Source organism: Castor canadensis, chromosome 7, assembly GCF_047511655.1.
Source record: "Castor canadensis chromosome 7, mCasCan1.hap1v2, whole genome shotgun sequence".
Taxonomy (NCBI): domain Eukaryota; kingdom Metazoa; phylum Chordata; class Mammalia; order Rodentia; family Castoridae; genus Castor; species Castor canadensis.
The window spans coordinates 146890217-146914516 of NC_133392.1; the positions used below are offsets into that span (position 1 = coordinate 146890217).

Below are 24300 nucleotides of genomic sequence, written 5' to 3' on the forward strand. Positions count from 1 at the left end.
AGTGGGGCAGATCTCTGACCCTGCCTGCACTTTAGTTTCCCCATTTAGACAAAAGTTTCCTCTGGCTCTGAGCAACCATGGGATGCAGCAGGCCAGGTGAGGAGGAACAAAAAAAAATCAGGTCAGTGACAAGGAGAGGGTGTGATCTGGCCATGACAGGTAGCTACTGAGTGATCATAGTGTGGAACTGTGCTTTTTGATCCAATCTTTTGCAGACTCCATTCCATTCATTCATTCCACAAACCTGGTAGCCACCCACACTGTGCTAGGCACGGAGCTAGAGGCTAAATCTGCCTGGTGTGGGAGTGCAAATAAAACAAATACACAGAAACCAAAGAGCAAAGCAAGACTTGGCGAGTGTACTGAAAAGAGACCTCCCCGAGCAACTTCCATCCTCCCAGCCCCAGGGTGGTGCAGAACACTGAGGCTTAGGAAAGGTGAGGGGCTTAAATGAACACTTCGCTGCCTCGGGCCCGCCCAGAACTGTGGCTAGCAAGAAGCCAGATCTCGGATTCCCCAATTCTCAGGCCAGTGTCCCAAGCTGCCCGAGGCTGGGAGGACCCGTCCAGCTCCCGGAAAACTGGAGGGAGGTGAGCGCCAGGGAAGGGCTGGGCCGTAAGACGCACGGGCCGGGAAGGGCCGGGCGGGGACCGCCGGGCGACTCAGAGCAGCGGGTGCGCAGCCCTGGGCGCCCGGAGCGCAAGCGCTTGAGAGCGCGCGAGTGGCAGCGGCGCTCGGGTCGGTCGCCCACTGTCCAGCCCGGATCTGGGCTCCACGGCGCCGGCGGGGGGCGGGGGGCGCGGCTAGGGCGGCGCTGCAGTGCCCGCAGCGGCGGGCTGGGGGAGCTGTGCCCGCCTGTCCCTAAGGCCCGGGCGGGGGACCAGGCAGCTGGGTCGCCGCGCCTCTAGCCCAGCCGGACAAGGCGGCGCGCAGCCAGGCGTGCCTGGAGCGGGCTTGGGCCGCCAGTCTTCCCGAGCGCCCGGCCGGGGTGGACCCCGGAGAAGCCCAGTCTCGCGGGCTAGGGCGGCCGCTTGCCGCCGTCGCCGCTGCTGCCGCTCCGGCCCGCCCCCGGGGGGTGTCCCGGGCCGCTGGGCCCGCCCAGGTAACCCCATCCTCGGCCCGCCCCCGGCCCGCCCCCCCTCCGCGGCAGCCCGCCCGCCTCCGCCGCCGCCGCCGCCGCCGCATCCCGGCTCTGGGGCGGCGCTGACAGTCTGGTCCGCGCCGGGCAGCGGGCGCAGCAGCGGGCAGGGCGGCCGGCACGCACGGAGGCAGAGCCCCGCCGCGCGCGCCCCGGCCCGCGCCCGGCGCCGCGCCCCAACCCGCCCGCCGCGGGGCGCCCACCTGCCGCCCCGACGGGAGGCCCCCCGCGGCCGCAGCCGCTGCCCGCCTGGGGCCGGGCGCCCGCGGCGACACCATGAGTCCCCGCTCGTGCCTGCGTTCGCTGCGCCTCCTCGTCTTCGCCGTCTTCTCCGCCGCCGCGAGCAACTGGCTGTAAGTTGGGCCGGGCGGGGCGGGGCGGGGCAGGCCCCAGGGGCAGCGCCGGTGCCAGGCGGCGCGGGGCAACGGGCACGGGGGCGCCCGGCAGGTGTCTCGGCCGCGGGATCCGAGGCTCGCTCGCTCACTTGCTCGCTCTCTCTGCTGCCGCCACCACTCCCTCTGGAGACCCGGGTTCCCCTTCTGCCCGGGTCCGGCTTCCAGGGATGGCGGCAGTGCCCGCACCCATAGGCTGCCGTGGGTACCCGAGGGCGCAAGAGGGTGCGAGCGCGGGGCGGTGGTCCGGGAAGGGTGCCGGACGCAGCCCAGCAGGGCTAACAAGTCGCCGAGGGCTCCGGAACATAATAGCAGGTTAATCCCGAGGAGTCTGGGCGCGAGCTCCCCGCGCCGAGCTGCGCCGCGCTGCGGGCTGGGCTGGAGGCGTGCAGGGACCTGTTTCTGCTTGGGGGGCGGGAGCCAGGCATAGAAGGAGGGAAGAGACCGGGACACCGAGCCTCTGAGAGCCCGCGGCTGGCTCTGGCCGGACCTTGGTTTTCCCTGGAGCAGGAAGAAACTCCTTTCAGTCCTTAAGGAAGACAACAGTCCCCAGTCACCTCTGTAGGTCTTGCCCAAGGAGGAAGGGGGTGAACCGCTGGTGACCTGTCTCTTTCTCCTTGACTGCGTTCAGAAGGCTCTCTGGGAAGGGGTGGAAGGTCTGCTGGGGGGAAGGAGGGCTGAAGGGATGGGTTGCAGTGAGTGGAGGAGCAGGGAGCAACAGGACGCTGGACTCCTTCATCTCTCTGCAGTGACACTTCCCCATGCCCCAGGCTTAACCCTGGCCCCAACTTCTCCTGTCCAGAGCTCTGCCCCCATCCGCTGTGGGCAGCCAGTGGGGAGCCAAGCTCCAGTATTGATCTGAAAAGCATGAGGTGGGAAGGGGGATAGACAACAGTGTAGCTGGGGTTTCCATGGAGACAGCGGGAAAGGAAAAAATTCTCTCTGCATCAAGACCAAAGAACAAATATCTCCCATGAAATTGCCCCAAGTGTCCAATGGCTGTTGCTATGAGGTCATTGTGGCCAGCCGGGGCCCTGCAGGCTGGAAGGAGTGTGTTCGTTGGGGTCAGAGCCACCCAGGGCTTGGGGAACGGAGGTGATGTGGAATTCTCCCAGCTGTTCAGAGAGCAAGCAGCTCCAAGGCAGCCTAAAGTGGCTGTGGAGCTTTTGTTTTTCTTGGAGCCTTAATTTGATTAACACTTCAGGAGCAGTGGCAGAGTGTACAGAAACCAGGGCACCACCACCTCTCCCTCTACCCCCTCTACCAATCCCACTCCCCATTGGGGCCTGGGTTGCAGAGCTGAGGAGGGGATCCTGTTTGGACTTGGGAGGAGCCTGGGTCCCTGGAGCTGGCTCTGAAATGTGTGGGCTCAGAACTGGGGTGTTTAAAGCAGATCTGAGCATCAGGGGGAACAAGAACTAGATCTGATTTGCCCATCACCCGGGGCTGTAAAAAGGCAGAGGAAAAAAGTGGCAACTGGAGCATGTGACCCAGGCCTTCGGGGAACACAGTGACATCTTCAATGGAAGAGCGTTCAGGAACACCTTGTCTTTTGGCTCCCTTTACAGATGAAAAAACTGAGGTCCAAGGAGAGGAAGCTACTTATGAAACCCAGAGCTGAGGACTGACCCCTGGAGCTCTGACTCCCAGGCGTAACCCTCTACCCCTTCCCTGAGGCTGTCCTGAGGTTGAGTCAGTGAGGCCCAGGTGGAATTACCACCCACCTTCAACCACATCTATGCCCAAGACCCCAGCCCTGGCTTTGAGGACTTGGGGTCCCATAAGCCATGGAGAATTCCAACAGCCTGGAGCCTGCGCTGTGGGGGGTGGGTGAGGAGGGGCGGCCTGGAGGGAGAAGAGAGGTTGGCAAACCTGTTCTCTATAACTACATAGCTGTAGTTGCCGCATGGCAGAGCTCTGGATGACCCAGTTCACTCCTGCTCCACTGGGCTTGGAGCCAAGGGTCTCTCTGCTCAGCCAAGGGCAAGAGAACAAGGGGCTTCCCAGTACCCTACCCAACCAGAGAGACTCTGAAGAGGAAGATACTGTGGGCACAAGCCATGGTCACTGCCTTGTACTCAACCACCTCCATCCCCAGCCAGGGACTGTGAAAATAGATGTCAGCTTGGCCTCCCAGACCGTGAACTAGAAGGGTCTAGCTAGATGGACACTACAGAAGCAAACACAGGTATGGGTGGAGCAAAGTGTGTGTTCTATAGCTGTCAGGAGAGTTGTGGTTCTACTGGGGCAGTCACAGAGGGGCACTTGTCCTGGAGGCTGGAGAATCATGACAATAATAATTGTCATGATAACTCCCACAGCACTATTTAAATCCTGACTACATTTAAATCCCATTTTACAGATGACAAGATTCAGAGTCACAGAGTCACTTGCCCGAAGCCACCTCAGTAATAGATGGCAGAGATGTCTGACCCAAAGCTGCCTCTAGAAGGACCAGTTTGGGGTGGGCAGCTGTCCACCCAGGCACAGTGATTGCACTGTTTCTCTTCAAGGGTGAGCCAAGCTGGAGGCCTGGCCCCAAGAGGATAGCTGGTAGCCGGCACTGAGGGAAAGGACCTGGGTATCCCAATGCCTGGAGAGAAGCTTCCATCCAGGGTGGATCAACTGGCTAGTTGCCGAGCCAGTGCTGTCTGTTGCCTCAGAAAGTCACTGGGCTGGCAGGGAAGCCAGGTGTCCCACTACCTGCAGCTGTTGGGCAGGGAAGGCTTAGCAGTCTGAGACTGGGCAAGCCCAGAGAAGCTGGTCGTTGTTGATTAGGCTCACGTCTGGCACCTAGAGGGAGCTGACAGCTTGTAGCAGCTCCCACCATGGAGGAAGGGGCAGGTGGATGCATAGTCCACAGTGGAAAGCCTCAGCCTTCAAGGGACTGCCTCGCCAAGGATCTGGGCTCAGAGCTGTTTCTGAATCCCTTCCCCACCTCCACCTCTGCCCAGCACTGGAGCTGCACTGGGAGCTGGGAGACTTGGGTTCCAGCCCCAGCCCTACACCACATGCAGGATGGCCTTGGGTAAACCTATTTCTCCCTTTGGGGCCACAGTCCTGAACCCCAATGGAAGTACTGTAAGACTGGGGAAATGAATAAGCTGAGGTTTCATTATTGAGGGTTTCTGGGGAAAAGGCAGTGGTATGCTAAGTGGTGGGGAGGGGTCCTAGCAGAAGCTCATAGGCAAGGAGAGGGAGTTGCTATACTCAGAGAGGCCAACAGAGTGGCTAAGACCTGGGTCTCTGGGACAGATGGACAGCGTAGGGTTCTATTCCAGCTCTACCACTGCCCAAGTGAGAGAGCTTGACCTCTCAGAACCTTAGATATGGCATCTGTAAAGCAGAATCCACTGGTACAATGGTGAGCCCAACACACAACATGCTAAGCACACTGACAGAAACAGTAGCCCTGGCAGCTGCTGGGGCTGAGGGCTGCTGTCCACTGGCTGCAGAGTTTGGCCTTATCTACAGGGATGATGGAGAGATGGGCTTTCAGGCCCAAACCCTATTTGTTCCAAACTGCCCTGTCTGAATCCTGCTCTTCAATGAGAGTCTTCAATGAGGCCTCCTGCAGGAACCTCAGAGGCAGGGAGCGATCCATCCAGGTTCACGGGCAAATCTTGCTGGACAGAGGATTGTTACCAAGAACACACTTCGGTGCCATTGGGGGTGGCAAAGGGGACATGGGGTGTCTTCCTGACTCCAAGTCCTCACGGATGTGTGTGGGGACTCCCCTGGCTATGGGCAGAGTAAGGCCCACCAGCAGTTGGGGCACAACTCATTGGTCCAGCTGTGGGCAGTGCCCCCCGCCACAGGTAAAGATATGTGCCATCTCCCCCAGGAAACATCTCATTGGTCCTCAGCTGAAAAAAAAAGCCTTCCCTCCCCTCTCAATAGTCAAAATCTATCTCCTTGGAGCCCTTCCCATGGCTTTGGGCACTGAATTACAGTCACTAACACACGCATAGCACTGTGATACAACTAATATTTTGTGCCAGATCATTCCGTCATGGGTCTGTCCTATGGTGACCACCCAAACTGTCTACAGACATTTGCAATGACCCATAGGGAACGAAAGCACCTCCAAACACACATGGAGAGTGATTAGTTTACCAATCACTTTGTACAACCAAGGTCCCACCTGAGCCATACAACCTCCCTTCCCCTCCACTTCTAGAGGAGTGGGGGCATTACTTCCAGCCTCACTGCATAAACCCAGAAGTGCCTGCCGTAACTTCCCTGAGGAACAGAACTTGAACTTGACTTGTTCTCACACGTCCACGTCTCACAGCTTTTATCCCCTGCCCATAGAAGCACCTACATAGCATAGTTCAGCAACATGGCTTCTGCTGAACAGGAAGCCGAAGCTGTGGCATACACACCTCTGTGTGTCCCTCTAGTACCTGCCACACACCTGCCATGTAGTTAGTGGGTGCTCAGTCAATGCTTGATGGGTGATTGAAAGGACTCAGTCACTACCAAGGGTTCGACCTTGTCAAAACAGTGGCCCATCTACAAAGGCCTTAAGTAGGAGGGAGGCTCATTTCCTCTGCTCAGGTACTACGAAAATGTAAGGAAGTGGTGTCAGGAAGTGTGGCTGTCACCAGCAGATCTGCAGCAACCCTCTGACTCCAGGATAGACCCTCTGAGCCAACCTGAGCCTTTCTCACCCTTCCAGCACAGAGGAGGCGGGGGAGGTTGGGGACCCAGGAGCACGCTGTGCCCGAGGGGTTTGCTCAGGCAACCCAGCTGTCTGCTATGGTTTGACTCTCTTCCCTCAACCCTGGCTTAGCAGTTGAGCAACTCAGCAAGCATCTGACAAGACAGTGCTCCCCAAACCTGTTGAAACTCGCCCAACTCCAGCCCTGTGGGTGCGCTTGAAAAGCTGAGCATTTGCACCGAGCCTCCTCCTCTTGTTTCTCCCTCTGGGAGGAAGGGATGGGACTAAGCCAACAGGGCACAGATTGGCTGGGGAGCCACTGGTGGGGGATGACAGTGCCTGCCATTGGCCCCACCAGTCACCCCTGGGCTCCCCCAAGAGCTTGCAAGAATGGCTGCCGGTTTGCTCTGCAAATGCAGCTGGAAGGCGGAGCTGCGACCGGACCATGGTTACTCTCCAGATTTCCACAGAAGCTGCCAGGTTTTATCTCTGAGTCCTGAGCTGCATCTTCTGTGATTCAGCCAGCCCTGGAGAAGGCTCGCTCCCCTCCGTGACCCCTCCAGCTCCCCCATCTCCTGGCAAACAAGAAACCAAACTATGTTTTAAAAGTTCCCCTCCAAGTCAGAACCCCTGCAGTGGAGGGGACCTGGTCAGCCGAGAGAGGAAGGGAGGCAGGAGGGAGGAGAGCAGGATGCATGGTCCTCGTCCTTGTCCTAGGAGGGGAGGAACCTCTGACAGCTCACACGTATCCTTCCTGGGGCCCCATCACAACAGGGAATTGCTTATGGGCTTAGAGAGGCCTCTTTCCTGCTGGGACTCTGAATGGTCCCTTCAGACCCTGTTTCTCATTCTGTTCATGGTGCCAGCCCTATAATCCCAGAATGAGGTCCCAGGAATCGCTCCCCCCCCACCCCCCCCCAAAGCTGGAGACAGCAAAGTATTCCTTCCTGAGTCAGGGGTGCCCTGCTGTCCCGGCACCACAGATTTCAGGAATGAATCACAGCAGAGTAGAGGCGTTCCTGGAGACACTGAGCCTCCATGCAGAACAGTGTCTGATTTACCCCTTCAGACATGCCGGGCACCTGCTGGCATCAGCAGGGCTGGGCTCAGTGGTCCAGCCAGAAAGAGCTTCATCTCAGGTCTCTTGCATCTTTCCGGAACTTTCCTGCAGCAGATAAAAGCAGATCTGCAACTCAGCCGTTGTAGGTAGGAGGACAAGCAACGGGGCAAGGGAGGAACCAAGGCTGTCCACCTACCCTGCCAGGTGGAGCTGGAGGATTAACCACAGGCTCCCCCAAATTGGGAAAGGTCAAGGATCTCACTGGAAACCTGGAAACACCAGGAAGCCAAGGCTGCCTGCAGACAGCTCAGCTGGGGTTTCCTGGTCCCTCTTGGCACCGTTCCCCAGGCTCCCTTAGCCAGCTGGGAGGACATTTCAATGGGTCAAACACCACAGGACATAGAGGACCTATGGAAGGGTCTCTGCAAAGGAGAAGCTCTCTGCTGCCAAATTAGAGGGCGAGGTGAGGTCAGGAAGCACCTTAAACTTGACACCCACTCACCCCACAAGGATACCTGCCTTAGGGAGAGAAGGAAAATTCTTTCCTCCTGGCAGAGCACTGGGCCACCCAGGCCCAGGTCTGAGTGGCTCCTTCTTGGCCTTAAATCAATCAGCCATTAGCTCCCATGGGAGATGGAAAATGGGAATTGGGAGGATGCCTGCCTGTAGGAAGTGGGTCTCAGGCCTAAATTGTATGGGACTGGGGCACCAAGTCACTGGAAGTCAGAAAAGAGAGAAACAGAAATGGGAGTGAAGCTCCTGAGGATGGGGTGTGCGCTCCATAGAAAGCCAGTACTTCTCTCCAACTGTGGAAATCCAAGTAGGGCCCTGAGAACTTGGCATTGAGATCTCCAGCTAGAGCAATATTAAGGCTGGGAAGAGGGGCAGGCAGAGGCCGTCTACTACCCCGCAAACTACCACAACAGTCTCCAAAGCTACGCCTTCCCCATGGGCTTCCCTCCAGGGAGTTCGGGCCGGTGACAGCACCTCCTTCCAGAACTCCAGTGGCTACAGAGACCACAGGCCCAGGTGACATTATCCAGGCAGTCATATGTCCACCAAGTCATCTCCCTCCTCTGCACCCCTCACTCCAAAAAGCACCTCGACATCCTCATTGTAGCTCAGCAAAGACAGGGAGCTCTAGAAAGACCATCCAAGGAAGAATCAGGCCACCTCACTCAGGTCAGTGTCTGGTGACACCAAACTATCCTCCCTTTAGTGCCTGGGGCCACCTTTAAAGCCTGAGCAGCCAGCTGGCAGGCCCAGGAGCCAGAATGACCTGCTTCCAAATCTTGACCACCCCTGATGGGCTGCACCACCTTGAGTACATACATCTCCCGCCTCAGGGCCCTCATCTGTGAAGGGGAGGGGGAGACCCCACCTGGCCACCCCTGCACTGTGGTAATACAGATGTGTTGAGGCAGGTGCCTATTGACTGACAGTATAGGTGACAGGTCCATACTACCAGTCATCTCATTTTCCAAATGGCTTCCGTGTCCCCTTGGCACACCTGAGCTTGTCCTGGACACCACCGCCCCAACCCTTTGCAGCCCAATGTCCCCAGCTCTTATCTCCTGGCAACACCATCTCTTCTTTGTTGCCCTTCACACCCCCAGTCCTTGCAGACAGATGGGTGAGAAGCACCAAGAGCCTATTCTGCAAACTCTCCTGGAGATTCTCAAAAATCTGCATTCGGAATGGAGGCTGAAGTGACCCACTATTCCCGACAAAATGTATCCTACCCTCCAGAGGTGCTCAGCTGAAAAAACGTGGGGGCTGAGAGAGCCCGGCCACAGACCATGTGCAGACCCAAGCTACCTGGCTGAGGCCCAGCAGAGGGTGCAGCCTGAGGGACCGCGGAGGAGCTGGGAGAGGTGGCATGGGAAGTGTCATGGAGAACATCTACACAGTGGGGTAACCATCAGTGCTGTGGCAGAGGAGCTGGGCCTGCTGGGCACAGTTGCCTTGAGCCTCCTAACATCCTCGTTTCATAGATGAACAGGCTGAGGTTCAGAAATGCTCACTAATTGGCCTCAGGTGACACGGAAATGGGATTCTGACCCAGACTGTCTGCCCCTCAGTACATGCCCTGACTGCACTGCCTGCCGTGAGGGACAGGGTCTCCATGACGGGGACACTGTGGAGAGGAGGGCAGTAGCCTATTCAGAGCTTAGTTAAAGAATCATCCTAAAAAAAGGAGAGGATCATCCCAAGATCTTCAATGATTGGGGGGAGGTACCCCTCCCCACTCCCTAAGAACACCATCCTGGATGAGCCCTGTGGTCATCTCACTTCCTCTCAGCCCTGTCCCCCAGGCAGCTCTGCTGCAGACACTCTGTTTCCTTCCGGCTCCCCCCTCCCACCAGCTTGGCCTCCTTCCTCCCTGGTATCACAGGCACAACCACTCCTGAGGAGGCTCTAAATGTGGCCTGGGCAGGCAGGGAGGCCAAAGGGAGGGGGCAGAGAAGCCTGGACTGGTGTCCCAGCCCCCACCTGGACACTGGCAGGGCCAGGACCAGTGACACTAACTGGCCTGAGCTCCCTAATACTCCAGCTCTTTCCTTTCCCCTCTCTTCCTGCCACACAGAGAAAGAGGTGGGGGGAGTGGCAGAGGTGTGGATTCGTCTCTAGGAATTTGTATATTTTGTTTAAAAAAGCAAGCAAACCTGGAAAAGCTTGGGACAAGCCCAGCTAATTTTAGTTTCTAATGAAAACAGCAGGTGGCCGAGAGGATCTGATCTCCCTGGCAGGGCCAGGGCCGGGGAGGGCCTCCTGGGAGGAGCTCGAAGAACCTGCAGCCCCCATTTGAGAAGACTGGGCACGAGCTGGCTGGCAGCAGCAGCAGGGGCGGCCTGGGCTGGTGGGGGAAACCTGATCGATGGCACGGCCATGGCTTGAGTCCTGGGTGGCCAGGGGAGCAGGTGGCAAATTGCTAAGCCTGTACTCAGCCGTGTCAGAAAGAAGCCTAAACTAGGGCAGCACAACTAGGACCTGAGAAGAAGCAGGGATGGCTGGGGCCTCCACAGCAGGCCCAGCCCAGTGGCAGCCACCCATCAGGCCCTGGTTCTGTCTCCCCCAGAAATGGCTTATGTAGTTGCTATTTAAGCCTGGCCCAGATCCCAGGTCAGCGAGCAACACACGTGTCTCTGGGGGAAAGGTTGAGCCACTGTCAGGCACTGAGAGAGGACTCCAGAGGCCCTTAGGAGCAACTGGGATCAGCCCTCACTGACTCCAGGCCCTCGGCTACTCCCACCCTCCTTCTCACTCCTGCTCTTCTGTGCCTCAAGTACTCTGCCCAGTGAGCAGAGGAAGCTTGTCAGGACAACGCCCTCCAACCTGCCATGCTGCAAACATTTAGGGAACACCTTCTATGTACCATGCACTGTGCAAGTCCAGAATGATACAGGGTGCAATGGCAGACCCCCAGCAATCCAGCAGGGCAGATCCACAGCCGGGTACTAGCTGTAGGACTTTGGACAAGTCTTTTCACCTCTGTGGGCCTCAGTTTGCTCATCTATAGAATGAGGCCAGGCACTAATCAGACACCAGGACAAGCCAATGAAAACATTGCAGCTGGGCCTGTGATGCCTGGCGTCCTAACCTTCTCCAGCCCAGGCCCAACTCTTCTTCAGCTCTGGCACTGGGCCCCAGGCCCCTAGACAAGGCCCTAGGTTCTGGGAGGGCAAAGGTGGCCCGGGCTGGGTCTTCCATGCATGGTGTGGCAGGGGGTTGGGGGGAGGTTGCTATTGTGCCAGGTGAAGGAAGGGCTGGGTGGCGGGCATCGATACCCCTGGAAGCAATTTCTCATCTTCTTCCTGGATGCTCTCCTGATAACTTACAGCCATGGCAGCCTAGAAGCTCCCCCAAGTCCTGCTACTCTCTTTTCAACCTGCTCCCTGTCATGTTCCCAGCCTAGGGGAAGAGTGCAGGGCTCCTCAGGGCCATTGTTCCCCTTGTTCAGTGATGGGGGCCAGGGGAGCAGATATCAGCCTTCCTTGGACAGCCCCCCTCCAGTGGGAGGAGGACCATCAACTCCAACAGTGGGAAAGACCACATAGGCCTCTCCGTTCATTGTACCCATAAAGAGACAGGCTGTGAGTGGGGGATTTGCCCAGGTCACAGTGGGCTGGTGGCTCAGCTGGGGCTCTCACCCTGCTCCTCCTGCCTGAATGACCCTGCCTTGAATGCCTCCCTTTACCAGGGGCCAGGGCCCAGCACACCAGACCTGCTGCTTAGCCAGACACGGAGCAGAGGCCTAGTTGGGGGACAGGCCAGTTCTTTGCTTCCATGTCACAGAGGGAATAGGGACCCCCACCCTGTTCTGCATCCCACCCTGGGTGGGAGAGGAAAGGACCCAATGTTCAGTTCAACTTCTTGTCCCCTCACGGAAGGACACCCTGCACCTTCTGAGCGTGGACCTGGCCCATCGCCAGTAGCTGGGCTCTTGGCGCCCCCTGCAGGCCAAGACAGGTGGGATTGGCTCTGTAGGAGGCCCCTTTCCTCAGCAGCTGAAGCAGAGGGCACCCAGGCAGGGCTGAGGAATGGGCCTCCCACTTCTCCTGCCTCTTGGGTATCTTCTCACCCTGTACCTACCAAGAGGCTCAGGCTCCTGCCTGGGCCTGGTCAAGACACTACCAATCTCTGTACATCCCCTGGGCTAGACCTGATAGGAAAGGGAGGGGCCCTGGGAGACACAAAATGCAGGTGAGCAGGGGGAGGTTGGGCTGCTTCACCTTGAGACCACCCACCTCCTACTGGCTTATCTGTGCTTCCAGGGAAGCCACCTGAGCTACCTAGCTGAGAGCCAGATAAATTGCCACAATCCCATTACGTTCAGCCCTCCCAGCAGCCCTTTGATAGGAGCTCTTACTCCATTATGGATAAGGAAAGCCAGACTTGGCCTCACAGGCAGGGGATGATAGAAAACTCTCTGGGGCTGATTCCACAGTGAAGGGACAGTGGTGTCTCTGGCTAAGCCCCCTCAGGCTCCGCAGAAAGTATCACTGATGCTTAATTAAGGCTGCTCTCCAGGCCAGTGGCTTCCCAGCTACTCCTGGGGCAATATCCAAAACTCAGATGCACACCAAGCCCCACCTGAAAAGGGGCCCAGGCATCTGTGCATCCCACAAACCCTGCAGATGTTTTCAGTGCACAGTCATATTTCAGTGCACATTCATATTCCAGAACTATCCCTCTGGTCCAACCCATATGTCTGACCACTAGAACATGGCCATTGCTTGTACACCTCCAGGGGTGGGGAGGCAGTTCACCCACTGCACCTCAGCCAGCATCCTTCAGTCGAGCAAACCCAGCTCCTAGCAGCTTCTGCCCACAGTGTCGATGCTAGACCTTGAGTCGTATAAAAGAATATTGCTGCTGCTAGAAGCTGCAAACACAGACAAAACCAGGTTCAAGTCCTGCTCCACCTCTCACTGGCTGTGTGACCTTTCACACAAGGCAATCTACTTGTCCATGCCTCAGCTTCCCTCTCTTTTAAATGGGCGTTTGTTGGGTTGCTGAGAATTGAATGCAATAATATTAAGTATTTAACCAAGTCCTGACTGGTTTCTATAAAAGTTAGCTCTTCTTATTATCATTGTCATAAAATTTTTCCGCATTTTAATAGGACTTTCTATGTACTTTTTGATTTGATCACCTGCACTCATTCATTTCTTCATTCAGAAAATAAATGGCAAGTTCCTGCCTCATTGACTCAGGCCTCATGTTAGATTTCACACATGTGTCCACAGCCCCTGTGAACCTGGGGACACAGGCCTGTCCCTGATCTAGAGAGAAGTCAGTGACCAGGACCAGTTGCTGGGACAAGTCAGATTCCAGAGTCATGGGCATAGAAAGAGGAGAGCAGGTGCTGAAGTGAACTCTGTATCATATCCCCCCTCCCTCTTCTCTCCCCAGGTATCTGGCCAAATTGTCCTCGGTGGGGAGCATCTCTGAGGAGGAGACGTGTGAGAAGCTCAAGGGCCTGATCCAGAGGCAGGTGCAGATGTGCAAGCGGAACTTGGAGGTGATGGACTCGGTGCGCCGCGGTGCCCAGCTGGCCATTGAGGAGTGCCAGTACCAGTTCCGGAACCGGCGCTGGAACTGCTCCACGCTTGACTCCCTGCCCGTCTTTGGCAAGGTGGTGACGCAAGGTGAGGGGAGGAGGGTAAGGGCATGTGGGGGCTGCAGGGGGTCGGCAGGGCTAGCACAGGTTCTGGCCGAGAATAACACTCATGAGTAACTGGGCTACTCTACGTCACTTCTGAAGCCCAAACAGCACAGGGCTGGACCCAAGAGACAGAATAAGGACAAGGTAGAGGGATGCTGGGTAGGGGAAGGAGCCAGGCAGAAGCAAGTCGAGGAAGGGCCCCAGGGGAGGAGAATGCTGCCTGTGTTCATGCAGTACTCCTGGACTCGGGAGTGCCCCTGGCCTTCCTTGTTGTACAGAGGAAGAAAGCAAGACTCAGGCAGGAAATGGGGCTGAGCTGGCCCAGGCTCCTTAGAGGCTGAAGAGTAGTCATCCTAGCCTCTTCCCACCTTAGCACTTGGCTTTTGGAATTTGAGTCCATTTCATGGATTTATACACCTGACAAACCATATAGAGTACCTCCAGCTCTGAGATACAGCGAATGGCACCAGCCCGTCCTCTCAGGCTCACAGTCCAGTGGTGAACAGCACAATAGGAGGAGAAATATACACATCTGTGGCACTAACTATGAACCAGATGCTATTTCAGTGGTTGTAAATAACATTAACTCTGGCTGGAGACATAGCTGACATGGCAGAGCACCTGCCTAGCAAGTACAAGGCCCTGAGATCAAACCCCAGTACCACAGAAAAGTAACATTAACTCACTGACCCTTTGAGACAGGCTTCTGTATTGCAAATGAATAGTCTGAGGCACACAGAGGTTAAGTAACTTACCCAAGTTGACAGAGTTAGAAAATGGCCAAGCCAGGACATGAGCCCAGGTAATCCCACTACAAGGTCTGTGCTCTCACCACGAGGAACGGGACATGGACTTGGACCTCTCCCCTGACCAAGGCTGAGGTGCCCAGGGAAGGCTTTCCCAAGGGGACAGGCCCTCAGCTGAGCCTAGAAACATAAGGAGGCATTAAGCCAAAGGGAGATGGGCCAAGGTGTAGCGATTCTATGAAATGGGAAGGCTCCTCAAGGGCACCAGGTTGAGCCTCGAGGAACTGTCTGTGAGCCATCTGCCTTTTTCTACTTCCTCAGCTGACACTTCTGAGCCATCAACCGTCTACAGGGCCCTTTGACTTTCTCAGGCAGCAGGAAGGGACTGCCTGGGCCAACCTGTGTCTTGGCACCTGTGGGCCTGGACAGCCAGGGCTGCTGGGCCTGGCAAACCATCTGGATGTTGTTGGAAACCAACTGTGATAGAAATTTGGAAGCCATTCTCCTGGAAGTTGGCAGGGGCCAAAAAGGCACGATTACGCTTGGCACTTCTGCTCTCGAAAAGCAGAGAGCCAGTGAACAGCCCGGAAGTAGAGAATCTCCCAGGATGATGGTGCCACTGCCCAGGGCCCAGGGCCACTTGCTTGGCAAGGCTCCAGAGCCAGCCTCATATGGTAGACTTGGAGATCAGGAAACTCCTTACACACAGTGGTTATGCAGGGTGTATTTTGGACAGATTGGCAGATAGATCCACAGGGTTTCCTATGCTAGGCCTGTCTCACCTCTGGACCTTTACACAGGCTATATCCACTCAGCTCAACCATTCCCTCTGAGCTTCCCCAGTCCTTCCTGTTAGGCTCTAAGCCTCTATGGGGTTTTGTTTATTTGTTTGATTGGTTGGAGTTTTTTGTTTGTTTTGTTTTGAGACAGGGTCTCGCTATGTAGCCCAGGCTGGCCTCCAACTTGGAACTGTCCTGCCTCAGCCTCTTGAGTGCTGGGATTATAGTGTGCACCACCACACCTAGCCAGGTCTGTATTCTCAATGTGGGTGGGGGGGTTCCTCTCTTTTTTGTAATTTCTTTTCTTAATATAATTTCAAACTTACAGAAAAGTTTTGAAAATAGTATTAGGAAATTGTATATCCTCTACTAGACTCTCCAGGTGTTTACATCTTAACACATTTGCCTCAATACTCTGTATTTATACATGATAGATACACACACACATCACTGTGGAAACCACCCATGTTCACACGGCCTCATTACCCTTCCAGACTGCAGTGTGACATCTCCCCACCCAATCCCACTCCTCTGTCGCTGAGTCTTAAGCTTTTCCCAGGCAAGGGTAACGGCTTACCTACCTGTTTACCTGCACATAGCCAAGCCTGGCTTGGGGGACAGTCAGTGTACATTACCTAGTGACAGAAAGCAAGTTGGGGGGAAGGACCAAAAGGGCAAGGATAGAGGCACAGGTCAATGCTGGTCCTCAGGACCCCACGAAGAAGAGGCTTCATCACCTGTGGGCAGAAGCCAAAGAGGAGACCAGCCCTGTCAGCAAGTTCTGGGGGATAGGGGAATCTAGCCAGGCTTGGTGGAAGCTGCTCTGGACTGAAGTCCTAGTAGCTTAGTCACAGCTTCAGTCCCCTCGAAGCTGAGCCAAGGTACCCAAGACCTGCTGGTCACAGCAGGCAGACACAGTCATGTTTGGAGGACGAGTCAGCTCTTCTCACTCACCCACCTCCTTCCTTTTCTATCTGGTTTTCTTCACTAGTAAAATTCTTCTCGGAACACTTAAGTCATCTCTACCGAGCAAAGGGAAAGGGACTTGTCTGCCCTGAGGCCTGGAAGCAAAGGGCTGGCTCTAGGAAATCCAGGGTGATTGATGAGGCAGAGGGAGAGCATGGCCAGGCAGGCCTTGGACAGGTGACTTCACTCCTCTGAGCCTTGGTGTCCTCACCTGTTACGTGCTTACCTCACAGGGCTGTCACCAAGATGCAGTGACATAATGCATGGGAAAGACTTGTATAAGTCTTGACCCAAGAAGAGCCCTCCTCAGTCCCAGGCAGTGCCTCACAAAAACCTATGCTCTTACCTTGTCTTCAGGACTGGCATCACAGGGGACTCAGGAAGGGGACAAGCTTTCTTTCCTCCTAGTGATCTCTCTAGATGCCTTCTGATTCCATCAGATGTTGGTTACAGGAGCTCTGGTGAGGTGAACCTTCATGACACCTCCAGGAAAGGAGTTCCTGGAGACCACGGAGGCCACACAGGACAATTCAAACTGTCTGCAGCTGGATTCTCATGGTGTGGGGCAGGAAGGCAAATGGACAGGCCTAGAGTCCTGGATGACAACAGTGGGAGGGAACTCAGGGAACATGCAAGGGTCCGCCTGCTGAGGCAGCACTGGAAGGTCACGCCACAAGTGAGTCTAACAGGGCTTTGTCTGGGCCCAAAGGCTTACTCTTTCCAGGTCCTCCATTATCTCTTAAATCCAAAGAGGTTTCCTGGAGATGCTTTTCCTTAGACAGTGGGGCCTGTCCAGCACTGCTTTCCTAAGATTTTCACGGAGTCTGCTGGAGAAATGCTGGAGTTGTGTCCATTCCCTGGCCTCTACTGGGATACCCACCTACCGAGTACCCCTGGGGATCACCAGGCCTGGGGCTTCTGCCACATCTCCTTCAAATGCTCTTTCCTGCTGGACCATCTTTCCTTTCATTATCTAGAGAGACATCGCACGTGATGTGTCTGCAGAGCCCAGACCTTGAGTCAGACAGGCCTCAGTTCCAGTTCCTACTCAGCTACTTGCTGCTGAGGGACCCAGGCAAGCGCCTGCACTTCATGTTTTCTTCTCCAGAATAGGGCTACACAGAGCTGAGGCTAAGGTTGTTGTGAGCTCTGGACAGTGTGTGAAAAGGCCCTAACACACAGTGGGTCCCCACAAGTAACTGCTATTTGATCTGCAGGATTATTCTGAATCCCCAATTCGAAGCAGCCTTAGCCCCTTGGAAAAGATGGCATTGAGGGTGAACCCAGAGGACACACAGGACTGAGACACTGGAGCCAGGGGACAATGAAGAAAAAACCAACAAGAGCATAGAGACCAACTGTTCCCCAGCCCCTAAGTGAAAAACCCACAGAGAGAACTGGGCTTATTCTGTAGCACACAAGATTTGAGAGAGACCTAAGGAAACTCTTTTGGCTTTATACCTGGTAGGTAGGAGGAGATGTATTCCTACTGCTCAAGGCCTCTCTGAGGTCAAGCTGAAAGCTCTGGAGCCAGGCCGCCTGAGTTCAAATTCTGACTCCATCATTTCCTGGCCAGGCATTGTTGGACAAATTGTTTCACCACTCAGCAGCTAAGTTTCCTCATGTGTAAATGAGGGCTGAAAGTGTCCACTTCCTAGAATACTGTGAAGAATATATAAATTAATATATGTAGAATAATCAGTGACCAGCATACCACTGTCTGTAAATTGTATCTTTTGTCATTATCTTCCTTCCAGAATCTCTTCTTTCGGGGCCACCCCCTAAGCCAAGGATATTGTGGTGTCCATGTTTCCACTGAGGCCAAGGCAAAGGGGACCTGGAGTCCCAGCAGATGGATGTTGGTTTAGGGAATGAGGCAGTGGTACCTATGAGCAACTTCACAGGGAGACCTGAACCCCAAGAGACACTAGAGCTCAGGGGCAGAGCTCCAGAGCTGGAGATGGGCTTGGGAGCCAAGAGAATCCAAGAAGAGGGGGCTACACAAGGCCAAGAGGCCAGGCCGCCCACCAGGCCCATCAGTCCTATCTCCTGCTTTGACTTCCCTTCCCCCTTGGTCTTTGGGGCAAAGATTTGTGCTGGTTCAAGCCTGGAAATACCAGAAATACCAGAAACTGAAGTTGTCTCTCTCTGGGCGGCCACAGAATAAAACCAACCAACATGAGCCTACTATTAACTTGGAGAAGATTCCATCCCAGGCTGTCAAGGCTCCATTGCTATAGCCAAGCCCCCCAGTACTGGCCCAAAATGGCCAAGCAGAATTGGACAGTGGAGAAGGTGGTGGCAGTATCTCCAGCTCAGGGACTGCATGAAGAACAGGGCGTCCTGAGTGTCAGGGCCCTGCTGCCTCCCACCCCAGCACCCAGCCTCAGCTGCCTCTGTCCACAGACGGGCACAGAGGAGGTGATTGTTCCCATCTGACCACGGTGGCTGCTCCCTAGGGCAGCTGGGAGCACAGGCCTGGGTGTCACAGAGGTAACTGCCAACCACAAAGCTGAAGCCTGCCCCCACCACTCTTGCGGACACAGACCCCATGGCAAGAGACAGAAGGACAGTCACAACACACAGAGGCTCTCACAGGGCTCAGGAGAGGAGCAGGGCCTGCTGTCTGGTTGCACACCCAGCCAGCACGCACACTCTACTCACACATAGCCCTACCTCACCCTCAGAAAGTGACTCCACAACAGCTACACCCCCAGGCACAGTTCCTAGGAGGATAAAAACATCCATTCAGGCAGGGGAGGAGGGCCGGCACCAAAATAGAATCCTGTGCAGCCACAGGCAGTATGGAACTGGGACAGAGAGGCAGGCAGACCTGTGCTGGAGTGAGCCCTATTTCTGTCACCTTGCTGTGTGACTGGGACCAAACTCTCCCCCTTTCAGAACCTGCATGTCCCAGTTTACACTGGGGCTAGACAAAGCTGGTAGGAGGCAGAGGGCTTGTGCACAACAGGCACCCTAGTCACCAGAAGCAAGGCTAAATAGTAGGAGCTGCTGTTAATACATTACTCGTTATGGTTGCCTCTTAAGGAGGTAAGACATTCAGCAATAGGCCCAGCATTGGAGGAAGAACCAGGACAGAGTCACAAGGGGAAGACCCCTCAAAGCCGAGAGGGACCAGCGGGGAGAGACTGACAAAAGGAGCCAGACTTGAGGTTGCAGTGCAGCTTCACGGCTCTGTAGTGTTGGGAGTCAGCTCACCTCCTGAGCCTGCTTGGTCTCCCATAAAATGACATGACTGTCACTCTTTTTTTTTTTTTTTGGTGGCACTGGAGTTTGAACTCAGGGCCTCACGCTATGCAGGTGTTCTTACCACTTGAGCCACGCCTTTTTTTGTGATGGGTTTTTTCAAGCTAGGGTCTCAAGAACTATTTGCCTGGGCTGACTTCAAACAGTGATCCTCCTGATGTCTGCCTCCTGAGTAGCTAGGATTACAGGTGTGAGCCACCGCCCTGGCTTGTCATTCCTCTTCTAAAGAGGATGTGAAAACAGTGGCCCCCCTGGGAGTTGAGAGCCCTGAAGCAAGGCCGTCTGCTGGCTCAGCCACGTGCTGTGTGACAAGCAGCCAAACTTCTCTGCAAAATGTGGATAATCATAGTACTTGCCTCATGGGGCTGAGGGAGAATGTGCTTGTCCACGTGTGAGGTATGGGCAGTGCCTGGGGCACAATAATTTCGGTGGGTCCAGTGCCTCGCATGTGACATTTCCACCTGCCTTCCTCCCTCCTTGCCCTCCAGCATTCAGCAGGCCCCAGCTACCCCTCCCTCTCTACAAAGGAGGATGTGGAGGAGCACTAGGATCCAGCCCTGCCCTCCCTCTACCTCCTACAGGGACTCGGGAGGCGGCCTTCGTGTATGCCATCTCTTCAGCAGGTGTGGCCTTTGCAGTGACACGGGCATGCAGCAGTGGGGAGCTGGAAAAATGCGGCTGTGACCGAACAGTGCACGGGGTCAGCCCACAGGGTAAGCACAGGAGGTGATCAGTAAGGGAGGGGAGGGGCCCGGATCCTGGTCCGCATTCACCTCGGCCCTCTTTACGCCCTTCACACCCCAGGCTTCCAGTGGTCAGGATGCTCGGACAACATTGCCTACGGTGTGGCCTTCTCACAGTCCTTTGTGGACGTGCGCGAGAGAAGCAAAGGGGCCTCGTCTAGCCGAGCCCTCATGAACCTCCACAACAATGAGGCCGGCAGGAAGGTAGTGTGGCACTAACCCCCATTGGCACTAGGGAAGGGACAGCATGCAGGATCCCCAAAACACTCCCACCCACACAGCCACTCAGGAAATGTCCAGGCTCTCACCAGCACGAGGCAACTTTGTAGGCCAGGGTATAGAACAGGCTGGGGGGCTGATGGAGTGGCTCAAGTAATAAGAACACCTGCCTAGAACAACAGGCTGGGTGGGAAGCAGGTGGTGCACAGTTAAGTGGCCTGTCCATATGTCCGTATGCATGCAAACACACGTGTATGTGTATGTGTGCATCCAGCCTCCGTCATACATAAACACCACAACACGCAGCAGAGCTAGGATTTGAACCCTTCTCTGTTGCCCCAAAGATCATACACTTACTTATGGCACCACGCCTTCCCCTGATGCCTTACTCCTAAGGTTTCTGTGGAGATGAAGTGTAGCAGTGTCCTTCCCTGTCACTCACTGTTTCATGACATGCCCTTTAGTGTCTCCTCCATCAACTCCAAGTACCCCAAGCACAGGAACAGCATTTTATTCATCTGTCCTCAACACTGCTAACCAGCCCAGCATGGCATCCAGTAGGTGCTTAATACAGAGGACACATGACAGTAACCTTTCTGATTCTGCAGCCTCAGCCCCAGAGTCCCTGATGTTGTGCAGTCCCCCATCCATGTGCCTCTGTCAGCCCCGAGGGGCCCTCTCCAGCTTCTGCTGCCGCCTCCTGATGGCCCCTCTCCCAACCCTCCCCACAGGCCATCCTAACACACATGCGGGTAGAATGCAAGTGCCATGGCGTGTCAGGATCCTGTGAGGTAAAGACGTGCTGGCGAGCCGTGCCACCCTTCCGCCAGGTGGGCCATGCACTGAAGGAGAAGTTTGATGGTGCTACTGAGGTGGAGCCACGCCGCGTGGGCTCCTCCAGGGCACTGGTGCCACGTAATGCACAGTTTAAGCCGCATACAGATGAGGACCTGGTGTACCTGGAGCCTAGCCCAGACTTCTGTGAGCAGGACATGCGCAGCGGTGTGCTGGGTACAAGAGGCCGCACATGCAACAAGACATCCAAGGCCATTGACGGCTGTGAGCTGCTGTGCTGTGGCCGTGGGTTCCACACAGCACAAGTGGAGCTGGCTGAACGCTGCAGCTGCAAATTCCACTGGTGCTGCTTCGTCAAGTGCCGTCAGTGCCAGCGGCTAGTAGAGTTGCACACGTGCCGGTGACTGCACCCAGTCTGTGCCCAACAACCACCCCAAGTGGCCCAGGAAAGGCCAATAATTTAAACAGTCTCCCACCACCTACCCCAAGAGATACTGGTTGTATTTTTTGTTTTGGTTTGGTTTTTGGGTCCTCATGTTATTTATTGCCAAAACCAGGCAGGCAACCCCAAGGGAACCACCTGGGGCCTCTCCAATGCCTGAGCCTTTGTGGCTGCCACTGACCAAAGGGACTTTACTCATGCCCTGGCTGTCCACATGTGGCCACTGCTGACCATTTTTCTACTTGCAGACTTAAGGTGGGTAACAAGGAGTATTACAGCACGTGGCTATGGAACCTGCCATCTAGGGAAACAGGGAGCCCTATGGCAGGGAAAACAGATGCCATCTTGATGGAAGTCACATCACCTGAAAAATAAGAGCTCTCAACTTTCTACCCCACACTTACACAGGGCCCTCTGGAAACTTGAGCCTGGTAACCTTGTCTCTCAAACTCCCTGGAAAGGGAATGGCAGACCAGATCAAGGGCACAGTGTGCATTTAGCCCTCACATAGGCAGCTAGATGTTCTACTTCTGTTGCACCTTCCAGGCAGGAAGTGCAGTTGAGGTAAGGGCTAGAGATCCTGGCTTGGGCCTAGCAAGTTACACCTCCATGTGAGTCATCCCTTATGATGCTGTTCTCTGTGAAACAGAATGGAAATCTCACACACAGACAGGAAAAGGCTGTGCAAAGAGCCCCTGATATCTCACTCACTTAACAAATTTATTAAGTAAATATCGTGTCCTATGTCCTGTACTGGGGCATTTCCCTTGACGATCACAGCAATCTTGGGAGCAGTGTGGTGCACACCCTGTTCACAGCATGAGGTCATGCTCACCAGCCCCATGAGCCTGCCTGGCAGAGGCAGAACCAGGCTCCTCCTGATCCCTGTACCCAGACACAGATGCTGCAGATCTCCTTGGATCCGAGTCTTGGGAAGGGAGTTCTGGCTATTAGAAAAGGTTCAGGGAAGCAGCAGGAGCCAGAGACCACAGGCTGAGCTGGGTCCCACATGCCTATAGAGGGAGAAAAGGCTCTGAAGTGAACAGCTGAAAGGCAGATTAGTGAATTGTCCACACCTCCACTCCTAGGACCTACAGGTCCCTGAGGCCCCAGGTACTGTGAGTACTGCAAAAGATTCCCCAAGAGACAGCACAGCAGCCGGGGGCCTGACCTTGTGCACCCACCAAACTATCAGGATCACAGCCCAGACTTTTGTGAACAGGATATACTCAGACCCAACTGCTTCTCAGTTGGGCTCCCAACCACCAGAGAACTTGCTGTCAGACCAATGTCCAAGCTGCTCACACTTTGGGGTTCTAGCCTCTAGGTTTGAAGTCCTGAGCTCTGGGTTCCCCTTTGGGGCTCCAGGATTCCAAACTCTTGGCTCCTGGGTTCAGTGTCTGAATGTGAAGTCTCAGATTCAGAATATGGGTTCAGGCCTAGAGAAACTCTCTTCCAAGCCTCGTGGTTTATGCCTCTTGGTGTTGGCTCCCTCACGAAAAGGGTCAATACCCTTATCCCCCAGCCAAGCTCTATGCTCATTGTCCATCCAAGGTGGAGGCCAAAACCAAGTGAGATGCTGGAGCCACATTTGAAAATAGGGATAATCTTGGGCAGGCTGACTCTGATGTGGATGAAAGCTGAGCTGACCAAGGGTCCTCACAGCTGCCCAGTTGGGCCCACTGCTCCTCTGATAGACTTAGTTCAACTGCCTGCTCAGCACCATGGAAAATACTATCCCTTACTGGCAGAGCCAGACCCAACCAGAGTGAGCAGTGGGGCCATCCCCCTTGTAGAGTCAGCACTGAGCTACCCTCCCCATGCAGAGGAGCAGAGAAGTGAGATGTGTGCCTGATCGCAGGCCTCCCTCCCCTTTCCACTCTGCCAGGAAGTGCCTCAAAGCTGGTCCTCCTGGGGTTCTGAAGGCTGCGACCTAGGTGAATCAGACCACATTCTAGGAACCACTGCTGAGTCCTACTGCCACTGCTGCCAAGGCCAAAGAAATTCACAAGCCACAGGAAAAGGAGCTTCCTTGCACATGCCCAGCTTCAAACTATCTCTAAAAAAAGGAGGACTTGACACAGGCCCGACATAGCCCACACTCTTGGTCACACAGAGACCTGGAAACTGGCCACAAAGTCCACATCCTGCATGAACCACTCTCCACTATTCTTGTCCCAAGGCAAAAGTGATATCCTCTGAGGCCTAGGGCTGGATTACACCAGCTCTGGATGCTGCTACTCCACTCCATTGCCCCACCCCATCCTCCAATTTTTATACAAGGCTCCTTGCCATTGTGACATCCCTGTGACATAGTCTGATGCACGATAAAATGATTATTTCTTTATCTGGCAATTGTGGCAATGACTTTTTTTAGTGGAATTGGGAGATGAGAATAGAGACTTGGGGAAGACATGGAAAAATCAATTACTATTTACTAAACACATATTTAAAAAACATTTTTACTAAAGCCTATTCTAAAGTAGAGACCCCCCCCCCTTTGCCTTGTTTCTTCCAAAAAACTGGTTTGAGGCCCCCAGGACCACCTACCTGCTATCTGAAATTCCACCATTGACACATAGAGGTTCACTCTATGTTTCACTGAGCCATGACCAGCTATTTCAACCTTGGCCATAATGAGATACCAGATCTTTCCTGAGTGTAGACCTGGGAGGAGGCTCTGGTGAAGTGGGTGTTGACACAGGAGGCTCCAGCAATGCCCTGAGGCAAAGGAATCAGGCCTACAGCTAAAGGTAAATTCCAGGAATAGGGTAGGCCAGAATAAGGAGTCAGGGCAGAGACCATCTTAAAGCTGAAGTAAAAACCTCAGCCAAGCTGGGCACCGGTGGCTCACGCCTGTAATCCTAGCTACTCAGGAGGCAAAGATCAGGAGAATCACGGTTCAAAACCAGCTGGGCAAA

General features: G+C 55.0%; 1 protein-coding gene across 5 annotated transcripts in view; it reads left to right on the forward strand.

Moving 5' to 3' along the window:
* Positions 1–346: 346 nt before the first annotated feature.
* The window catches only part of Wnt4 (Wnt family member 4), a 31981-nt gene continuing 8027 nt past the window's right edge, over positions 347–24300 (forward strand). Inside the window, exons 1-5 of one of the 5 annotated variants that reach the window (XM_074081058.1) lie at positions 358–590; positions 13170–13405; positions 19762–19893; positions 19985–20127; positions 23268–23726. In XM_074081058.1, coding sequence (XP_073937159.1) covers positions 451–590; positions 13170–13405; positions 19762–19893; positions 19985–20127; positions 23268–23474 — 858 coding nt within the window. In that variant the 5' untranslated portion in view covers positions 358–450 and the 3' untranslated portion in view covers positions 23475–23726. Of the gene's footprint in view, positions 591–981; positions 1103–1357; positions 1492–13169; positions 13406–19761; positions 19894–19984; positions 20128–20873; positions 23727–24300 lie in introns of those variants that run through there. The other 4 variants (XM_074081054.1, XM_020177119.2, XM_074081056.1 and 1 more) reach the window with 4 other exon arrangements.